Source organism: Mustelus asterias, unplaced genomic scaffold (genome assembly GCF_964213995.1).
Source record: "Mustelus asterias unplaced genomic scaffold, sMusAst1.hap1.1 HAP1_SCAFFOLD_188, whole genome shotgun sequence".
Lineage (NCBI taxonomy): Eukaryota > Metazoa > Chordata > Chondrichthyes > Carcharhiniformes > Triakidae > Mustelus > Mustelus asterias.
Genome location: NW_027590184.1, coordinates 525,001 through 547,293, shown reverse-complemented (window position 1 = coordinate 547,293; position 22,293 = coordinate 525,001). Strand labels below are relative to the sequence as shown.

The 22,293-nt window shown below is 46.6% G+C and overlaps 1 protein-coding gene across 1 annotated transcript in view; it reads right to left on the bottom strand.

Moving 5' to 3' along the window:
- LOC144485347 (immunoglobulin superfamily member 1-like) overlaps positions 1–22,293 on the bottom strand; it is a 48,876-nt gene that overhangs the window by 21,166 nt on the left and 5,417 nt on the right. Inside the window, exons 3-5 of the mRNA XM_078203545.1 lie at positions 20,039–20,323; positions 6,343–6,639; positions 712–1,014 (exon numbers count right to left, since the gene is read on the bottom strand). Of these exons, the coding sequence (XP_078059671.1) occupies positions 712–1,014; positions 6,343–6,639; positions 20,039–20,323 (885 nt within the window). The remainder of the gene's footprint in view (positions 1–711; positions 1,015–6,342; positions 6,640–20,038; positions 20,324–22,293) is intronic.

Here is a 22,293-nt window from a genome sequence, read left to right as displayed (position 1 = left end):
CCAGGGGGGTTTCTGAACTGGGGTCTTGGGAACACAGCGTCTCCATGGGGATCTCCCCAGCGGGTCCGCGGCAGGACAGGAACATCAGTAAAGTTTAATATACGCCAGGGAGTTGCTTGACCGCAGAAGCCAGCCTCTGATTGGACAAGAGTGGACAGGTGGAGTGCGATGAAGAGCGGGATTTGGAATGGGCGCTGGGGAGCGAATATGGGACTGAACCTCAGAGGCTAAGAGTAAAGTGTGTGTGAGAGTGAGAGAGGGGTGATGTGTTTGAGAGAGGGGTCTGTGTATGTGAAAGGGAGTGTTTGGGAGAGAGTCTGTGTGTGTGAGAGAGTGTCTGTGTGTGAGAGAGAGAGCAGTAAATGTTTTTGGCTGTAGCTCAAGAACTCCTCCATGAGATGGTGACCATGTGCCAACTACCAGGCAGGCATTCCACCAATCACAGCTGCTGAGATGCCAGTGCACCTTTGATTCTCAATGCTCATTGGTATTGCTGTGGTACACATCACAAACCCAGCCATTTAGCTCTTCAGAATACAATGCTGCTGAATATTACACAGGTATAGAGGGAACACCATGTTGACCTTGTCCGGGCAGTTTGATCTGTTAAGTGCGCTGTTTAGTGTAACAGGAAAGTTCAGAGATAGAAAGTAAAACGCGGAACTTCTTTACCAAGATCACATGGATATATTGACTGTGAATCTCACTCACCTCTCACAGTGATGTTTACAGGGTCACTATGATGCGAGGATTGCCTGGTTCCATTCACATCCGCTTCATACCGACAGGTATAAGTTCCTATTTTAGGGTGATTAATATTCTTGACGGTGAAGGTGACGGAATGTGTGTCTGCAGCAGGAGACTTGACGCTGACTAATTCCATTTCTCGTTGCCTGTATAAGTAAAATGCAATGGCAGGGTTGTCGCGGGGGCTGCTACAGTTAAAGGTGACATCTCCACCCTGAGCAGCAACATCAGAATCCACCCAGAAATGTGGCTTATTCAAAACTGCAACTGGAAAGAGAGAAGTGGTGACGATTGATTGCAAATTGAATGCTGACTGATTTGTAGGAAACAAATTATTACTGGACTGAATTTCGGTAAAACGGCAGAATTAGAAAATGAGAACATATGCCAAGAGGCTGGAGAATGTAGTGAGGAGGATATGAACGCTGCAATATTACTACCTGTGTCACGGGCCAGTCAGTGTAGAGGCAGCAGGAGACATTGAATTAATACGTGGCTGAAAAGATGGTGTGAGGGGGAGGGTTTCAGATTCCTAGGGCATTGGGATCGGTTCTGGGGGAGGTGAGACATGTCCAAACTGGGTTACACCTGGGCAGGGTCGGGAATGATGCCCTTGGGGAGGTACTTTCTAGAGTGGTTGGTGAGGGTTTAAACTAAGATGGCAGGGGAATGGAAACCGTCACAAGGATTCAGACCAGGGTGAATTCAGGACAAGAGGAAACGACAGTGTGGAGAATAAAGAGAGTGATAAACAGAGAAATCCAGGGTCAGAGTCAGATAAGGACCGAGAAAAAAATAGGAGGAAAAGGAAAAGAAATGTTAAAAGTGCTCACCTTCAGGTTTTGTATCTGAATGCTCAGAGCATTCGAAACAAAATGGATGAATTAGTTGCACAGATAGCTGTAAAGGGCTATGATATAGTTGGCATTACGAAGATGTGGCTCCAAGGTGACCAGGAATGGAAACTAAACATTGAGGGCTATTCAGTGTTAAGGAAGGACAGACAGAAGGAAAAGGAGGGGGAGTTACATCGTTGAAAAAAAATGATGTTGATATGATATTGAGCAAAGATATCAGCATCAGTGATGTGGAATCTGTACGGGTCGCGTTAAGAAACAACAAGCGGCAAAAAAACATTGGTGAGGGTGGTATACAGACCACCAAACTGTTTCAGTAATGCTGGGAAAATCACTAGACAGAAAATCAGAGATGCATGTGTTAAAGGAACATCTGTTATTATGGGCGATTATAATCTGCATATAGATTGGGAGAATCAAATTAGTCACAGTACAATAGAGGAGGAATTTCTGGAGTGTATAAGGGATGGTTTTCTGGAGCAATGCGTCGAGGAACCAACAAGGGAGCAGGCCATCTTGGACTGGATGTTGTGCAATGAGAAATAATTAGTTGGCAATCTATGTGTGAGAGAACCCTTGGGGACGAGTGACCTTAATATGGTAGAATTCTTTGTCAAGATGGATAGTGATGTCGTTGATTCTGAGAATAGGGTCCTGAGTCTCAATAAAGGTAACTATGATGGTAGGAGGCATGAATTGGCCATGATGGACTGGGAAACATTCCTGAAAGGAAAGACAGTGGACAGGCAATGGCAGGCATTTCAGAAACAAACAGGTGAACTGTTTATTCCTGTTTGGTGCAAGAGGGTGAGGGAATTGTGGCCAAACCGTGGTTTATATGGGAAATTAGAGAGAGTCTCAGATTCAAGGAAGAATCATTTTTGTCACCTCCTCAAAAAACTGAACAAATTTGTGAGGCACGACCTCCCTCGTACAAAACAGAAACGGGAGAATCTCCTCCATGCCAACCCTCAATATGCCTATGTGGCATATCCTGATGGGCGAGAGGACACGGTCTCTATCAGAGAGCTGGTGCCTGCAGGGGACCTGGAAACCCCCGTCACTCCCGCACCCCTGGTTAGGATTCCTTTGCCCATTCTCTCCCCTCCTGACACGGCGCGGGCAGCATCGGGACCTCCACTTAATCCTCTTACTCCTGTGTACAGCTTGCCTGAGTCCAGGAGATTGTCGCCACCTCGAGGTCCACAGGTGCGTGAGGAACTGGAGGAGTCACTGGACACCACCTTGGAGAGAGGGACACCACGGTCACCAGAACCGGCACTGGAGCCAGTGCTGCGGAGGTCGCAGAGACGGTGCGGACCTCCGATACAACTGAACTTGTGAACATATGGACAGTTCGTATTGTCTTTTTACCCCACCGGCCTTTGTTTTTAAAGGAGGGGTGAATGTGGTGAACCATAGATGGTTACCACTATGGGTACTGAACCATAGATGGTTATCACTATGGGTACTTGTACACATGTTACTCTTGTTACTGTTGGGGTTAGGGTTGAAGTGTTCCACCTGTTGGTATTGTTCTGTGGTACACTCCGGTTGGCTCTGCCTACCTGTAGGAGTATAAAGGTCACTGCACTTCCTAGTGACCCTTTAGTCTGGGATTGTATCGTTAAGCAGTATGCTCTATTCTTGTTGCTAATAAAAGCCTTTATTTCCCGGGTACGATCCAGCCTCCCGAGTGAATTAATCGGGCATCAGCACTTTGCTTCAGTCTTCACAAAGGAAGACATGGATAATGTACCAGAAGGTTTGAGAGAAACAGGTTTTAGTGAGGAGCTGAAGGAAATCAGCATCAATAGCGAAATGGTTTTGGGGAAATTGATGGGATTGAAGGTGGATAAATCTCTAGGTTCTGATAATCTTCATCCCAGAGAACCTACACAAGTGTCCCGAGAAATAGTAGATTTATTGATAGTTATTTTCCAAAATTGTTGGGACTCTGGAATAGTTTCTACAGATTGGAGGGTAACCAATGTAAGGCTGTGATTCAAAAAGGGAGGGAGAGAGAAAACAAGGAACTATCGACCAGTGAGGCTAACGTCGGGACTGGGGAAGTTGCTCGAATCTATTGTCAAGGATTTTGTAACTCAGGATTTTGAAGGCAGTGGTATAATCAGACAAAGTCAGCATGGATTTACAAAGGGGAAATCATGCTTAACGAATATATTGGAGCAGTGGGGTTTTGCAGGGATCTGTGCGAGGACCCCAACTGTTCACATTATATATTAATGATTAAGAAGAGAGAATTGAATGTATTCTCTCCAAATTTGCAGATGATACAAAGTTGGATGGGAGGGTGAGCTGTGAGGAGGATGCAGAGATGCTTCAGCGTGATTTGGACAGACTGAGTATCTGGACATATACATGGCAGATGCAGTAAAATGTGGATAAATGTGAGGTTACACACTTTGGGAGCAATAATAGTGAGATAAATTATGATTTGAATGGGTGTAAATTGAGAAACTGTCTCCGTGAATCAGGCGCTGAAAATGAGTGTGCAGTTACAGCAGGGAGTAAAGAAGGCAAAAGGTATGTTGTGAGTGCATACGGTTTTAGTTCAGGCCGGCATCATGATTGGTGTAGTCTTGGGGGGCCGAACGGTCTGTTCCTGTGCTGCACTGTTATTTGTTCTTCTTTGTTCACAGCGAGAGGATTTGGGTATCGGGATAGGGATATTATGCTGCAACTGCACACAGCGTTGGTGATGCCACACCTGGAGCATTGTGTGCAGTTTTGGTGTCCTTGTCTGAGGAAGGATGTCCGTGCTGTATAGTGAGTGCAGCAAAGGTTTACCAGGCTGATTCCTGGGATGGTCGAGCTGTCATATCAGGAGAGACTAAGTCGGTTATGATTATATTCACTGGAGTTTAGAACAGTGAGAGGTGATCTCATCGAAACTTATAAAATTCTAACTCGATTCGGGTAGATTCAGAAGGAATGTTCTCAATGGTGAGGGAGTCGAGAACTCGAGGTCATAGTTTGGGGATAATTGGTAAACCACTTAGAACTGAGGTGAGGAGAAATTTATTCACCCAGAGAGTGGTGAATGTGTGGACCTCACGACCACAGAAAGTGGTTGAGGCCAAAACATTGTGTGATTTCAAGAAGAGATTTGACACAGCTCTTGGGGCTAAAGTGATCAAGGGATATGGGAAGAAATGGGGATCCGGATTTGATGATCAGCCATGATCGTAAGGAATGGCGGAGTCGGCTCGAAGGGCAGGAAGGTTTACTCCTGCTTCTAGTTTATATGTTTCTATGTTTCTGTGTAACACACATGAAGAGGACACAGTGAGGAAATGGGGAGAAAATACAACAGATTAAATTCGACGCAGGTGATTATGAAGTGAGTGGGTTTTTTTGGCAGAAGGAGAAAGTATATATCTTTCTATTCATTCACAGAATGTGGGTGTCGCTGGGAAGGACCAGCAATTATTGCCCCTTGAGAATGTCGTGTGTGAGCTGCCACATTGAACCCACTGCAATCCCATGTAATGTAGATACACCCACAGTGCTGTTAGGGAGGGAGTTCCAGGAAAGTTATTGTACATCAGTCAGTCCCGTGTGGTGTAGGTGCACCCACAGTGCTGTTAGGGAGGGAGTTCCAGGATTGTTATTGGACATCAGTCAGTCCCGTGTGGTGTAGGTGCACCCACAGTGCTGTTAGGGAGGGAATTCCAGGGTTTTGAATATACAGTAAATGGTACAATTTGAAATGGGACACAGGAGGAGGTTGATCTTCAATCGTGTTTGTATCACATCTTTGAAAGTCGCAGATAGCTGATTCGCGTTTTGTCAATAGTTACATGGTGTAACTAATAAAGGAATTATTTGTCACTGGGTATGTTTAATACCGATGTGGAGATGCCGGCGTTGGACTGGGATGAACACAGTAAGAAGTCTCACAGCACCAGGTTAAAGTCCAACAGGTTTATTTGGTAGCAAATACCATAAGCTTTCGGAGCACTGCTCCTTCGTCAGATTTTCCACTCCATCTGATGAAGGAGCAGCGCTCCGAAATCTGATGGTATTTGCTACCAAATAAAGCTGTTGGACTTTAACCTGGTGTTGTGAGACTTCTCACTATGTTTAATACCTGCATGGGATGTCCGTGTCTTTGGCTGGGCTGAGCATTCCTTGCTCATCACTCATTGCCCCTGGAAATGAGTGTCTCACTAGTTCCGTTCATTGGATATTCAAGAGACAGATGCTCGTCGCATGTAGGCCAGACCAGGTAAGGATGGCAGATTTCCTTCCCTAAAGACATTAGTGAAGCAGGTGGGTTTTTACAACAATGGCCATCGTTTAATTCCAGATTTTGAAGTAGGCAGCTCAATTTCGATCGATCAATAACCTAATTTTTGGCTGTAACTCATGAAATCATCCATGAAATGGTGACCCTGTGTCAACCACCGGGCAGATGTTCCACCAATCACAGCTGCTGTAACCCTGTGTACATTCATTCTCAATGCTCAGTGGTGTGGCTGTGGTCCACATCACAGGCCCAGCCATCTGTTTAGCTCTTCAGAACGCAATGACGCTTAATCTTGCACAGGTGTGGACAATATTGCTCAGGGAACTATTTGTTCACCTTGTCAGGGCAGTTTGAACTGTTAAGTGCGCTAGTTAGTGTAACCAGGAAAGGTCAGAGATTGGAAGTGGAACAGGCAAACTGTTTTACTAAAATCAGATGGATATATTGACAGTGAATCTCACTCACCTCTCACAGTGATGTTTGCAGGGCCACTATCACCCGAGGTTAGGTTCCTTCCATTCACATCCGCTTCATACCGACAGGTATAATTTCCTATTTTAGAGCGATCAATATTCTTGACGGTGAAGGTGACGGAATGTGTGTCTGCAGCAGGAGACTTGACGCTGACTAATTCCATTTCTCCTTGTCTGTATAAGTAAAATGCAATGGCAGGATTGTCACGGGGGCTGCGGCAGTTAAAGGTGACATCTCCACCCTGAGCAGCAACATCAGAATCCACCCAGAAATGTGGCTTATTCAGAACTGCAATTGGAAAGAGAGAAGTGGTGACGATTGATTGTAAATTCAATGCTGAGTTATAGGAAGTAGATTATTACTGGTCATTTGTAATGCCAACACGGCGGCACAGTGGTTAGCGCTGCAGCCGCACAGCGCCAGGAACCAGGGTTCAACTCCAGTCTTGGGTCACTGTCTGTGTGGAGTTTGCATGTTCTCTCCGTGTCTGCGTGGGTTTCCTTTGGGTGCTCCGGTTTCCTCCCTCACTCCAAAGATGTGCAGGTGAGGTGGATTGGTCATGCTAAGTGTGCGGGCTTACAGCGTCGCAGCGTCATTGGGAAAGATCAACCATGATCTTACTGAATGACGGAGCAGACCGAGGGGCCAAATGTCCTATTCCTGTTCCCAATTCTGTTCTGATGAGATTCCAGTTGGGAAAGGTTGGGGATTTGATTCTGAAGGAACAAAGGAACTATTACACATCGGGGGAACTTTCAGGAATTCAGCACATTGTGGGCGGCACGGTAGCACAGTGGTTAGCACTGCTGCTTCACAGCTCCAGGGTCCCGGGTTCGATTCTCGGCTCGGGTCACTGTCTGTGTGGAGTTTGCACATTCTCCTCGTGTCTGCGTGGGTTTCCTCCGGGTGCTCCGGTTTCCTCCCACAGTCCAAAGATGTGCGAGTTAGGTTGATTGGCCAGGTTAAAAAAAAATTGTCCCTGAGATGCGTAGTTGGAGGGATTAGCGGGTAAATATGTGGGGGTAGGGCCTGGGTGGGATTGTGGTCGGTGCAGACTCGATGGGCCAAATGGCCTCCTTCTGCACTGTAGGGTTTCTATGATTTCTATGACATCCACAAAAAATAAACTTGACAGCCAATGAGGTACTATTGAAATATAATCACTCTTTTCACGCGGAGACCCCAGCAAAACAAATGTGCACAGAAAGATCCCATCAAAACAAATGAGTCATTGAGCTGATGATGTGTTATTTCACATCCTGATGTTGGATCAGAGCTGCATATTTACCCAGAGGCACTGTGAGAACCAGCCCAGGAATTTAGCAGACTAGCAATTTGTCCGACTGGATTGTGTATTTCCGGCTCTGGAATGTGTCAGTGTGTCTCCAACAGTGCAGCACTCCCACAGTACTGGCAGAGAGGGGAGTGTCAGCTTGGATTATAGAACTCAGATCCGAGAGTATGTACACCTACCTCCGACAGTGCAGCACTCCCTCAGTACTGGCACCAGGGGGAGTCACAGTAAGGAGTCTGACAACACCAGGTTAAAGTCCAACAGGTTTATTTGGGAGCAAACGTCACTAGCTTTTGGAGGGCTGCTCCTTTGTCAGGTGAGTGGGAGTTCTCTTCACAAACAGGGCATATAAAGACACAAACTCAATTTACAGGATAATGAATAATGATTGAAATGCGAGTCTTTACAGCTCATCAAGTCTTCAAGATACAGACAATGTGAGTGGAGAGAGCATTAGCACAGGTTGAAGAGATGTGTTTTGTCTCCAGACAGGACAGCCAGTGAGACTTTGCAAGTCCAGGCAAGTTGCGGGAGTTACAGATAGTGTGACATGAACCCAAGATCCCAGTTGAGGCCGTCCTCATGTGTGCGGAACTTGGCTATCAGTCTCTGCTCAGCAACTCTGCGCTGTCGTGTGTTGTGAAGGCCGCCTTGGAGAACGCTTACCCGAAGATCAGAGGTGTGTGCGTTTCTGTATGTCTGTGTGTCTTTGTGGCAGTTTGTATGTGTCTGTCTTTGTGTCCTGATCTCTGCGGCTCTGTAACTGTCTCTATCTGCATGTCTGCCACTGATCACTGGCCTGGGTGTTTTTCTGTATTTGTCTCGCTCTGTGCATATGTCTGTATCTGTCTGTGTCTCTGTGTGTGTGTGTGTGTGTGTGTGTGTGTCTGTGTGTGTGTGTGCCTTGCCTCTGCCTGTCTCTGACAGTGTGCCTGACCCTGTCTTTGTGGCAGTCTCTGTGTATTTGTCTGTCTCTGTGTATGTGTCTGTGTGTATCTTAGTCTGTCCGTCTTTGTTGCAGTCCGTGTGTTTGTGTCTATCTGTGTATGTCTGTGTTTCGCTGTGTCCTTATCTCTGACCCTTCCAGTCTGTCTGTCTTTTTTGCGGTCTCTCTATGTGTATGTCTGTGTGTGCGTGTGCCTGTCTGTGTGTGTGTCTCTGTGTGTGTGTGTCACTGTGTCCCTATCTCTGTCTGTCCCGACCTGTCTGTGTGTCTCTCAGTCTGTCTGTGTCAGTGTGTCTGTCTGTGTCTGGGAGCACCATTATGGGAATGGATTCAGACTTTGGGCTGTTAAACTGAACAAAACGAGGGTGAGATGATGAAATGTTGACCACAAACAGCAGCTGCTGTGATGTGTTTACTGAAGGACATTAGTCTCTGCTCTCTACACAGATCGCAATCTCAATGATGTGACCAACTCCAGGAGACAACAGGAAAGAGTGCCGTCTAAATAATGAGAACTGAATATTGTGTCAATGCAGGGAAACAGAAAATAGTTTACAAACTGTCAGAGACGTCACATTGAACCAATTGTGGAAGAAAATTAAATATCAATAGATTTCCAAATCAATCTGCGTGCATCTTAGTCACAGTCAGTGTTTGTAACGGAAACCTGTGGTTTCAGCTCAGAAACACATCACTGAGAACAAATATAAAGTTAACCCTTGACGGAGAAAGCAATGGATCAGGGAAGATGTGTTTAAATACACTGAGAGAATAGACATTGTGAGAATATCTACCTAATAATTTGAACAAATTCTTGGATAAATGGCCACCAATTGTGGTGGACTTACAGACTACACCTCCCTGCACTCACTTATCCAGACTCACCCATACCTGCACTCCTCCAATTAAATTTAAGATATTTCAATTCAAAATTAGTCATTAAATATTCCACACAAATCTCAGAATATGTTAATGAGCAGACGCACTGCATCATCCCGATGAGCGCCAGAAAACAGGATAAAAACAAAAAAAGATTCAATGGGTAAATTAAAAGTGAGCGAGTGGTTACGATGAGCAGTGGTTCTTTGGGTCGGGGGGCGGGATGGGGGTGAGACAGAGAGACAGGGAAAGAGAGCCGGAGAGGCAGATAGAGACAAGGAGACAGAGAGGGAGAACAGAGTGAGAGAGAGGGAGAGACTGGAAGGGACACAGAAATATAGAAACAGCAAGAGACCAGAGAGAGATCGAGACAGGGACAAACGGAGAGAGGCAGGGAGAGAGAGATAGAGAAGAACAGACAGAGGGAGAGAAAGGAGAGACAGGGAGAGAGGGAGGGAGAGTCAGGGGGAGGGAGAGATTGAGAAAGAGACACAAAAGAGACAGAGGGAGCGACAATGAGGGCAAGGAAGTGTAATTAAGGCCACAAGCAGGTTCATTCTCACTGAATGGTGGAACAATTTTGAGCGGCTGAATGGCCGACTCCAGCTCCTATTTCTAACGACCTGATGATTTTATGATCTTAGGTAAGCTCTTAAAAATGTACGGGCTGGTTGATTCTGTAGCAAATAAATATTGAGATCCTGGTGGAAAATAATTCCACTGACATTTACAGAAGCGATGTGTACATGATTTTAAAGAGGATTAAAGCATGACTTTGTGAATATTAAACTGGGAATTTAGATCATACTTGGACTTTCAAGGTCCCAGTACAGACACGATGGACCAAATTACCTCCTTTTCTGGGATAGGAAAATACGGAATATTTGCTGTATTGGGGTCTTCATTTGTACCATGAATCCACGGCCATCATCGATATCTCCCCTTTGTCTTCAGCACGGGTCACAGCAAAACAAATAACACACAAAGCTGGGTGGGTGGGTGAGCTGTGAGGAGATGCAGAGATCCTTCAGAGTGAATTGAACAGGCTGAGTGTTTGAGCAAATGTTTGGCAGATGCGGTATAATTTGGATAAATGCGAGTTTATTCACTTCGGTCGAAAAATAGGAAAGCAGATTACGTCTGAATGGCCAAACATTAGGAGAGGGGAATGTGCAACATGACCTGGGTGTCCTCGTACACCAGTCACTGAAGGTAAGCATGCAGCTGCAGCAGGCAGTAAAAAAGGCAAGGGGTCTGTTTGTCTTCATTGTGAGGGGATTCGATTACAGGAGCAGGGATGTCTTGCTGCAATTATACAGAGCATTGGTAAGGCCACACCTGGAATATTGTCTGCAGTTTGTGTGTCCTTATCTGAGGAAGGATGTTCTTGCTATGGAGGGAGAGCAGAGGAGGTTTACCAGACTGACTCCTGGATGGTGGGACTGACGTATGTGGAGAGAATGTGTTGGTTAAGATTGTATTCGCTGGAGTTCAGAAGAATGAGGGGGGATCTCATAGAAATCTTTAAAATTCTCACAGCACCTGACAGGGTAAATGGAAGAAGGATGTTCCCGATGGTGGGGGAGTCCAGAAACCAGGGGTCACAGTCTGAGGATACAGGGTAGACGGTTTAGAACTGAGGTGTTGAGAAATTTCTACACCCAGACAGTGGTCAGCCTGGGGAATTCATTACCACAGAAAGCAGCTGAGGCTGAAATGATGTATGTTTTCAAGAAGGAGTTGGATATAACTCTTGGGGCAAAAGGGATAAAAGGATATGGGGTGACGGGGGGATCAAGCTATTGTGTTGGATGATCAGCCATGATCATAATGATTGGCGGAGCAGGATCGAAGGGCTGAATGGCCCCCTCTTGCTCCATCTTCTCTGTTTCAATGCAAGTGTTGGTCTTCCAATATAGAGCAGCTGGAGGCATTAACTGTGACAATTGAGACTGTGATATTTGCGAATTGGGAGGTTGATTCTGAGAACAAAGACTGCAGCATTGTCTGTCATTATTCTCTGTCCACTCTACAGATCTCCATCTCAGTGATGTCCTCAACTCCAGCAGGGTGAATGAGGACGGGGAGTTAATACAAGTTTCCCAGATGTAACCGCTCCTGACTTATTTACTAGGAGCCTTGAGTTCCACACTTTGTAAAGACACCCATCCCCAAATATTAAAAAAAACACGTTCAAACAAGCTGGAAGCTGGAAATGACTCTGAGGAGTGAGTCAACACTCTGAAAATGTTCAGTGTTAAAGATGGGAGCGATAGCAATGGGGTGTCACAGCGGAAGGATAGTGGTTTCAACTCGAAGAGGCTTCAGTTGAAAAAAAGAGGAACTCAGCCACTGCCAGCAAGGACAGTGACTCAGAACTAACAGAACAGGCCAAAATATATTTCACAGAATATTCCAGAACTGAGCTCAAGTGTTGCCCCATATTTAAATTTCCCAAATCTGCTGAAGACTCTCATTCACGAATGAACCCCGTGGGTGGTGAATGTCCCACCCCATTACCCCCTGATCCACATTGAGGGACTTGGATCATGGGAAGAGACTGGAGAAGCTGGTGTTGTTCTCATTAGATATGAGAAGGTTCAGTGGGTATTTCCCAGCTTGGCAGTGAGGGCAGGGAATTGTGTTAAGAGGAGGGTGGGATGAATTGGGAGAGATGGGATGAGTTGGGAGAGATGGGATGAGTCGGGAGAGATGGGATGAGTCGGGAGAGATGGGATGAGTCGGGAGAGTTGGGGAGAAATCGGCAGGAAACAGATCAACACGTTTAATACAGATTAGCAACAATGTGAGGAAGTTTGAGAAAGAGGTAAGCGGTGTCAGAGAGAGGCCACAGCAGAACCCTGTGCTCAGCTCAGAGGCTTCACAGAGAGAGAGAAAGGAGATTGTAAACCCCGACAGAATGAACAGGGCATCAGACCCCAGAGTGGGGCTAAACATATCGCAAGAAAATGCACTATTGGAATCTGTTGAAATATATTCAGCCTTGTAATTAAGGAACTCCTTTAACACCACCAGAGATACAATCAAAATATTAAAGATCCCCCCACCCCTCCCACACACTGCAGACCCCCCTGGATTGGGCAGTGGACATGGATATATTGAAGGGAAACCATGTGCGACCACACTGTTCGCGTGTTCTGGGAATTTAACTGCAGGAATAGATAAGGGGGGACCACTGAATGTGGTACACTGGAATTTTCAGAAGGACACAGGAGGTTAATGTGCAGAATGAGGGTACACGGGATTGGCATTGATAGACTGGCACAGGTTGAGAAATGTTCCAAAAATATATTGTAGAAATTTGCAATAAAAGGGTCACTCTCAGCTTCTGGGGCAGTGATTAAAGTGGGAGGCAGAGCAGGGTTCCGCTGTGGCCATACCCCTCCACAACAGGTATACTAAATTGGATACTGTTGTGGGAGATGCTTTACCTGGGACAAGCTGCGACAGCCGGAACTCTGATACTGAGTCTGGTTCTACAGCACAAAAGGGTGGGATGAAGAACAGGAGAGCAGTAGTGATAGGGGACTCAATGGTCAGAGGTACAGACAGGAGGTTCTGTGGTCGGGACAGAGACTCCCGCATGGTTTGTTGCCTCCCAGGTGCCAAGGTCAGCGATGTCTCTGATCGTGTGCACAGCGTTCTAAAGTGGGAAGGTGATCAGCCAGGTGTCGTGGTACACATCGGTACCAATGACGTGGGAAGGAAGAGTGAGGAGGTCCTAAAGAGTGAGTACAAAGAGCTTGGAAGGAAGTTAAAAAGCAGGACCCCGAGGGTAGTAATCTCAGGATTGCTACCTGTACCACGTGCCAGTGAGGGTAGGAGTAGGATGCTTGGGCGGATGAACACGTGGCTGAGGAACTGGTGTAGGGGACAGGGTTTCCAATTCTTGGGTCATTGGGACCTCTTCTGGGGCAGGTGGGACCTGTACAAGAGAGATGGGTTACACCTAAACTACAAGGGGACCAATATACTTGCAGGGAGATTTGCGAGTGTTATTGGGGAGCGTTTAAACTAGATTTGCAGGGGGGATGGGAACCAAAGTGCCAGAGCAGATAGTGGAGCAGGGGTAAAAAGACAGGTTAGTTCAAGCAAAATAACAAATGGAAGGGTTTGTGTGTGGTGGAAGTATCCTTTTGAGGTGTCTATTTCAATGCCAGGAGTATTGTGGGGAAGGCAGATGAGCTGAAGGCGTGGATAGACACGTGGAAATATGACATTATAGCCATGAGTGAAACTTGGCTACAGGAGGGGCAGGACTGGCAGCTCAATGTTCCAGGGTTCCAAGGTTTCAGGCGGCACAGAGGCAGAGGTATAAAAGGTGGGGGGTGGCATTGTTGGTCAGGGAAAATGGTACAGCGGGACTCAGGCAGGATAGATTAGGGAGCTTGTCTACAGAGGCCCTATGGGCGGAGCTGAGAAACAGAAAGGTATGACCACATTAATGGGATTGTATTAGGTATCACCCAACAGTCAGCGAGAATTGGAGGAGCAAATCAGCGGAGAGATAGCTGACAACTGCAAGAAACACAAAGTTGTGATAGTAGGGGATTTTAATTTTCCACATATAGATTGGGACTCGCATACTATTAAAGGTTTAGATGGGGTAGAGTTTGTAAAATGTGTTCAGGAGAATTTTCTACATCAGTATATAGAGGTGCCAACAAGAGAGGATGCGATACTGGATCTCCTGTTGGGAAATGAGTTAGGGCAGGTGATGGATGTGAGTGTGAGGGAACACTTTGGATCCAGTGATCATAATGCCATTAGTTTCAACCTGATCATGGACAAGGATAGATCTGGTCCTCGGGTTGAAGTTCTGAAGTGGAAAAAGGCCAGATTTGATGAAATGAGAAGGGATCTGGGAAGTGTGGATTGGCACAGGTTGTTCTCTGGTAAGGATGTAAATGGAAAGTGGGAGGCCTTCAAAGGAGAAATTTTGAGAGTGCAGAGTTTGTATGTTCCTGTCAGGATTAAAGGCAAAGTAAATAGGAATAAGGAACTTTGGTTCTCAAGGGAGAGTGTAACACTGATTAAGAGGAAGAGAGAGTTGTATGAAATGTACAGGCAGCAAGGAACAGATCAGATGCTTGAGGAGTATAAAAAGTGCAAGAAGCTACTTCAGAGGGATATCAGGAAGGCGAAAAGAAGACATGAGGTTGCTTTGGCAGACAGAGTGAAGGAAAATCCAAACAGCTTCTATAGGTATGTTAGGAGCAAAAGGATAGTGAGGGATAAAATTGGTCGTCTTGAAGACCAAAATGGTAGACTGTGTATGGAACCAAAAGAGATGGGGGAGATTCTAAACGGTGTTTTGCATCCGTATTTACTGAGGAAATGGGCATGGAGTCTATCGAAATAGGGCAAACAGGTAGGGAGGTCATGGAACCTTTACAGATTAAAGGGGAGGAGGTGCTTGCTGTCTTGAGGCAAATCAGCGTGGATAAATCCCCAGGACCGGACAGGGTATTCCCACGGACCTTGAGGGAAGCTAGTGTTGAACTTGCAGGGGCCCTGGCAGACATATTTAAAATGTCAGTATTCACGGGGGAGGTGCCGGATGATAGGAGGGTGGCTCATGTTGTTCCGTTGTTTAAAAAAGGTTCCAAAAGAAATCCGGGAAATTATAGGCCAGTAAGTTTGACGTCGCTGGTGGGCAAGTTATTGAAAGGTGTGATAAGGGATAGAATCTAAAAACATTTGGACAGACAGGGACTTATTAGGGAGAGTCAACATGGCTTTGTACGTGGTAGGTCATGTTTGACCAATCTATTAGAGTTTTTCGTGGAGGTTACCAGGAAAGTGGATGAAGGGAAGGCGGTGGATTTTGTCTACCTGGATTTCAGCAAGGCCTTTGACAAGGTCCCTCATGGGAGGTTAGTTAACAAGGTTCAGTCGCTGGGTATACATGGGGAGGTAGTAAATGGGATTAGACACTGGCTCAATGGAAGAAGCCGGAGAGTGGTTGTGGAAGATTGCTTCTCTGACTGGAGGCCTGTGACTAGTGGTGTGCCGCAGGGATCGGTTTGTGTCCATTGTTGTTTGTCATCTATATCAGTGATCTGGATGATTATGTGGTAAATTGGATCAACAAATTTTCTGATGATACAAAGATTGGAGGTGTAGTGGACAGTGAGGAAGGTTTTCAAAACTTGCAGAGGGATTTGGACCAACTAGAAAAATGTGCTGAAAAATGGCAAATGGAATTAAACGCAGACAAGTGTGAGATATTGCACTTTGGAAGGACAAACCAAAGTAGAACGTACAGGGTAAATGGTAGGACTCTGAAGAGTGCAGTTGAACAGAGGGATCTGGGAATACAGGTACAGAATTCCCTAAAAGTGATGTCACAGGTGGATAGGGTTGTAATGAGTGCCTTTGGTACATTGGCCTTTATAAATCGGAGTATCGAGTATAAAAGTTGGAGTGTTATGGTAAGGTTATATAAGGCATTGGTGAGGCCGAATTTGGAGTATTGTGTACAGTTTTGGTCACCTAGTTACAGGAAGGATGTAAATAAGGTTGAAAGAGTGCAGAGAAGGTTCACAAGGGTGTTGCCGGGACTTGAGAAGCTGAGTTACAGAGAGAGATTGAACAGGTTGGGACTTTATTCCCTGGAGCGTAGAAGATTGAGGGGAGATTTGATAGAGGTGTATAAGATTTTGATGGGTATAGATAGAGTGAATGTAAGCAGGCTTTTTCCACTGAGGCGAGGGGAGAAAAAAACCAGAGGGCATGGGTTAAGGGTGAAAGGAGAAAAGTTTAAAGGGAATATTAGGGGGGGCTTCTTCGCGCAGAGAGTGGTGGGAGTGTGGAATGAGCTGCCGGATAAAGTGGTAAATGCGGGGTCACTTTTAACATTTAAGAAAAACGTGGAGGGGTTCATGGATGAGAGGGGTGTGGAGGGATATGGTCCAAGTGCAGGTCAGTGGGACGAGGCAAAAAATGGTTCGGCACAGACAAGAAGGGCCAAAAGGCCTGTTTCTGAGCTGTAAAATGGTTTTATGGTTCTATGGGACATCGTAAGGATCAGTGCTTGGCCCTCAGCTGTTCACAACCGCTATCACGGGTTGTCACGGTGGGGGTGGGGGGAGGATCAGAGATTCATAGAGTCAGAGAGGTCGACAGCACAGAAAAAGTCCCTGCGGCCAATTGTGTCTGGGCCAGTCAAAGACAAAGCACCCAACGATTCTAATTTCCCAAAGGCAATATCGCCAAGTTTTGGGTCGACACCACAATTGGAGTGGGAGGGGGGGGGGAGCGGGGGAGGGGGGTGGGGGGGAGGGCGGGGGGGGGTGTGGGGGTGGGGGGGGTGGGGGGGGGGGTGGGGCGGGGGGGGAGCGGGGGGGTGGTTGGTTGGGGGGCGGTGGTGGTGGGGGCAGAGGATGTCAATTCTGAGAGGGACACAGCGAAGCATCAAGGAGATTTAATCAGGTGAAGTGTGTGGACATGAATATGGCGGATGGAACGCAATGTGGAAAAACATGTAACATCCACTTTGGAAAAATCAGAAAGTTAGAGTATTTCTGAAATCGAGAGAGATCAGGAAGACTTGATGTCCAAGGTGGACTTGGATGTCATTGTTCATATATCAATGGAAGCAAATGTGAAGGGTCAGCAAGCAACTTGGAAGGTCAAAGTTATGTTGACCTTCATTGCAGAGGATCTTAGTAGATGAGTAAAGATGTTTGCTGCATTTGCACAGAGCCATGGGAAGGCAGCATCTGGAGCACTGTCTACAGTTTTGATCTCCTTATCTAAGGAAGGAGATATTTCCCACAGAGAGAGTGCAGCGACCATTTACCAGACTGAGCCCTGGGATTGTCCTCTGAGGAGAGATTGAGGAGACTGGGCCTGTGCTTTCTGGTCTAGAGTATCACACAATGAGAGGTGATCTCATTGAAACAGACTGTATCCTCACAGGGCTCCACAGGGTAGATGAAGAATGTACGTTTCCCCTCATTGGGTGGCCCACCATCACAGAGACACTGACTGCAATTCTCAGGCAGCACTACGGGTGTCCCGGGCTGGCCAGCCATCGAGCTGGCCAGCAAATGGGGTGACTGTCAGATCAGGGCCACAGCGCATGCGCAGAGTTCCAGAACTGTCAGACTCCAGCGTGAATAGGCCCCGCGCCCCCTGGGTTTTAATGAGATTCCCGACTGGGACCTCTGCAGTGCACAGAGTGCGGAGATTCAGGTGAGAAGCTGAGCTGACAGAACAGTCGGGATTTAGAACAGTTCTCCCACCAATTCAGCACTTTTGGGAGAATTGCGGCCACTGTCTTGAAATGACAAGTCGGCCATTTTGAACTGAGAAGAGGAGAAATTTCTTCACTCAGAACATTTGGAATTCTCCGCGTCTCCAGAGAGATCTGGAGGCCCAGTCACTGAGCATATTCCAGACAGAGATCGATACATTCCCAGATATTAAAGACATCAAGGGATGAGTAGATTGTGCAGGAACATTGTAGAGAATCAGCCATAATCTAATTGAATGGCAGAGCAGAAAACAAGGGGCCGAATGGCCTACTCGACAAGGTCTCACACAGCAGACTACTCTGTAAAGTTAAAGCCACAGGATTGTGGTTAGTTTCTTGAGAAGGATAGAAAGCTGGTTAGCCAATATGAAGCAAGGAGTTGGCAGAAATTGACATTTTTCCGATTGGCGGTCAGTGATTAGTGAGGTTCCGCAGGGATCTGTGCTGGTGTTCCACAGGGATTTGTGCTCAGAACCCATTATCTCCATGTTTGCAGATGATACAAGGTTAGGTGGGAGGGTGAGCTGTGAGGAGGATGCAGAGATGGTTCAGTGTGATTTAGACAGGTTGAGGGAGTGGAGATATGCATGCCAGATGCAGCAAAATGTGGATAAATGTGAGGTTATCCACTTCAGTCGCAATAACAGGATGGCAGATTATTATTTGAATGGGTGTAAATTGAGAGAGGTGAATACTCAGCGACACTTTGGTGTCCTGGTGCATCAGTTGCTGGAAGTGAGCGCATAGGTACAGCAGGCAGTAAAGCAATCAAATGGTATGTTGGCCTTCATAGCGAGATGATTTGAGTATAGGAATAGGGATATTTTACTGCAGTCGTACAGGGCATTGGTGAGGCCACACCTGGAGTATTGTGTGCAGATTTGGTTTCCTAATCTGAGGAAGGATGTCCTTGCTATGGATGGAGTGCAGCGAAGGTTTACCCGGCTGATTCCTGGGATGGCAGGTCTGTCAAATGAGGAGAGACTAAATTGGTTACGATTATATCCACTGAGTGTCGATTCTGTCTTTTCCATCAGTTTAAATGGTGGGACAGACCCTATCAGACAGAAACAGCCCCCGGGATCTCTCCCTTTCCCTCCCATCTTTCACCCGGCAGCGGACCGACATTAGCCACGTATCACTTGCCCCACACCACCACCCTCTGCCCCATCCCTTGTCCTAATTCAAGACAAGTCCCATTCAGCTCCCCCCCACACCCTCCCCTCCCCCCTCCCCTTCTCACAGAAGAACATAATCCCCCGGCACCATCCCCATTGGACTGAACAAAAGCTGCATTTCAAAAAATGTTCAAACATGTTCTCGAAACTCTCCATGGTCCTCGACTCCTCTCTATCTGTGTGTGATCCTCTCAATTATGAACCCTCTGAGATCTCTACACCCGGATAATTGCTGCCTCGGGAACTCTCCCCCACTTTCCATTGCTCCACAATGGGCTCCTTCAGCTGCCTGGGGGCCTGAGCTCTGGAATCCCCTCCCTCAACCTCTCCGCCTGTCTCTCTCTCTCCCTCAATGACACTCCTAAACACCTCCTTCCCTCCACATAGATTTGGGTCATCTCCACTAACATCTCCATTGAGTGTTCAGTGGATAATGGTTCCCTTTGACAGCCCAATGAGAGGTTGCCGCGTTACAGGGGCTATATTAATGAAATAATGTTTCTGTGAGGATGGTGCTGGTGTAGGGTGAACAATTGTTACTTTCAGGAACAGAGAGGGAGTTCATCGCTGTTGGACAGGGGAGGAGGTGACAGGGAAACAGACAGCCTGTGAAAGCTTTAGACAGCTGGAGGATGGGGTAGGTGGGACAGGACAGATGTGTCTGAGATTGGATCCCAGCTGCTCCCTCCTCAGTAGGGCGATGGGAGACACTTTCCCGACATCAGCTATTGGACACTGACACGAGGGGGCGGTGACCCTGGCACCAGAATATTCTGGAAACAATCCCTGGTCAGACTGTACCATCATGTGGCAATGATCAAAACCTGCCGCCAGGTACAGGACCCCTCATCTGTGGACTGGGTCCTTCACACCTCCCCCAGCCTCAATCCTCTGGTCATCTCTAACCCTTAACCACAGGCCAAGAATTCAGGCCCCAAACCCTCATGGATTCTGTCAGGAGTTAAGGAATGACCGGGAAGATTATTCAGTTACACTCCTCCCTCCTCATATCTAACCTTCCATTTTCTGACAGTGGATAAGACATGATTTGTGAAAGTCAGAATGACTTTGAACAGATATGTTAACAATCTCCGTTCCCAGTCCCTCACCTGCTATTGTCACCATCACAGGCTCAGACAATGGAGCAGGCCGATCACTCTGACACCAATAAGCACACAGATAAAGGCCTCCTTGGTTCAAAGCAGCAAACGAGAATCTTGCAGAGTTGTCCCGTGTGGAATCTGGATGAATATTGAAATGTTGATGACCCTTGTAAATGCCGAAGGTTTTATCGGAACAATGTGTCTCCACAGTGCAGGTGAGGGTGACATTCTCTGTTTCTAGATACACTCCAGTCGGTTGATCCAGTGATATCTGCGGCTCTGGCAAGTCCCCTGTGTTGGAAGGAATGGAAATCTCTGTTAGGAATGGATCTCCAGGGTTCCATGTACAGAGGGAATGAGCTAACTCACGAACCATTGTACTGGTGTTGAAGGGAGATGTTTGCATCGGAAACTGAGGATGAAGAAAAGGGAGTTTTCGGGATGAGTTCTTGAAGAAACAGTGAGATATTGGAATTTACACAATGGATTTCAGTAACTCAGCTCATTAGAAAACGATCCACAGCTAATGGTGTCAATATGAAGTGTAACTCGTTATTTCATGTCGACAATCGAATCACAACACTGAATAAAATAACCCAGCTGGGATTCCCTTTCCAAAGTGAGATGTTTAATCAGTAATTGTACCCTGGGTCACAAGAGAAAGAAGGATATGGTTTAATTTGCAGTCAATATTTCTGTTCAGTGCAGCTGATTTTAACATTTGATTTAAAGGGGTGAAGATTTCCTTTAATCTGTGTCTTTTCAAACAATGGAGTCCCTTTGGTGAAATCAACATATTGGCTCATTCCAGAGGTGAGTGTCTCTGACAAGCCTGACAATTATTGTCCCTCTCTCATTGCCCTTTGTGAATCTGGTGGTGATCCTCTCTGATGTGAGGCTGTCCATGGAGTGTTGTTAAATGGAAAGCCAATGGAAACCCCGTCTGGACCCAGAGATTATTGAAGAAGCACCGACATATTTGATGTTTGGGTTTGTGTGAGACCCGGAGGGAACCCATGTGTTGATGGTCTTCCTCTGCATCTGCTGTTATTGTCCACGTTGATGACATACATATTCTCCAAACTCTCCATGGTCCCGACTCCTCTCTATCTGTGTGTGATCCTCTAGATTATGAACCCTCTGATATCTCTATACCCGGATAATTGCTGCCTCGGGAACTCGGCCCCATTTTCCATTGCTCCACAATGGGCTCCTTCAGCTGCCTGGGGGCCTGAGCTCTGGAACCCCCTCCCTTAACCTCTCCGCTAGTCTGTCTCTCCCTCAGTGACACTCCAAAATACGTCCCTCCCACCATACTGTTTTGGGTTGTCTGCACTAACATCTCCACTCAGTGTTCATTTGACACGTCCGGTGAGGGGTTACTGCGTTACAGGCGCTATATCAATGAAATGATATTTCTGTGAGGATGGGGCTGGTGTTTGATGGATAACGCGATTGTTTTCAGGAACAGAGAGGGAGTTCATTGCTGTTGGATTGGGTGGGGGGAGGAGGTGACAGAGAGACAGGTGGACATTGAAAGCTTAAAACAGCTGGAGGATGGGGTAGGTGGGACAAGACAGATGTTTCTGAGAGTGGACCCCAGCTGGAGTGATGCATTAGAATGATTCCAGGTTCAAATAGAGTGAATTCTGACAACAGTCTGCATGATGTGGACCACTCCATCTGACGAAGGAGCAGCGCTCCGAAAGCTTATGGTATTTGCTACCAAATAAACCTGTTGGACTTTAACCTGGTGTTGTGAGACTTCTTACCAGTCTGCATGCACAGGGCTGAGTGTGGAAGACAAACGGGTGAAATGGAATTGTTTGAGAGAAATCAATTACTTCATGCAGCATTCTGGGAGCCTCTGTGTTCTTTCATCTCACCCTGGAGAAACAGTCAGCAAAATCTCAGAATTAGAAATCACCCTTTCAAGGGCGATGCTGGCAAGAAATTCCTCACTCGAGGAGCAGTCTAGATCACCTCAAACATTCCTCAATCACAGCTGAGGTTCGGTCGGTTGTAAATTGCAGACTCGGGGTGAAAAGTTTTTGTTATTTTATATTGTGAGAGGAAAGGTCATCAGGGTGTGTGAAATTAGAGAAGATTTAGATCTCTCACACTCCAGCTGGACAGCAGAACAGACACAAGGACGTCCAATGGCAGCTTTGGATATCCTCAGAAACATTCGGAGTTGTAACTGCAAATTTGGAATGAATGTTCCCATTCAATAGAACATTGTCTGTGACCAGTGGGAATGC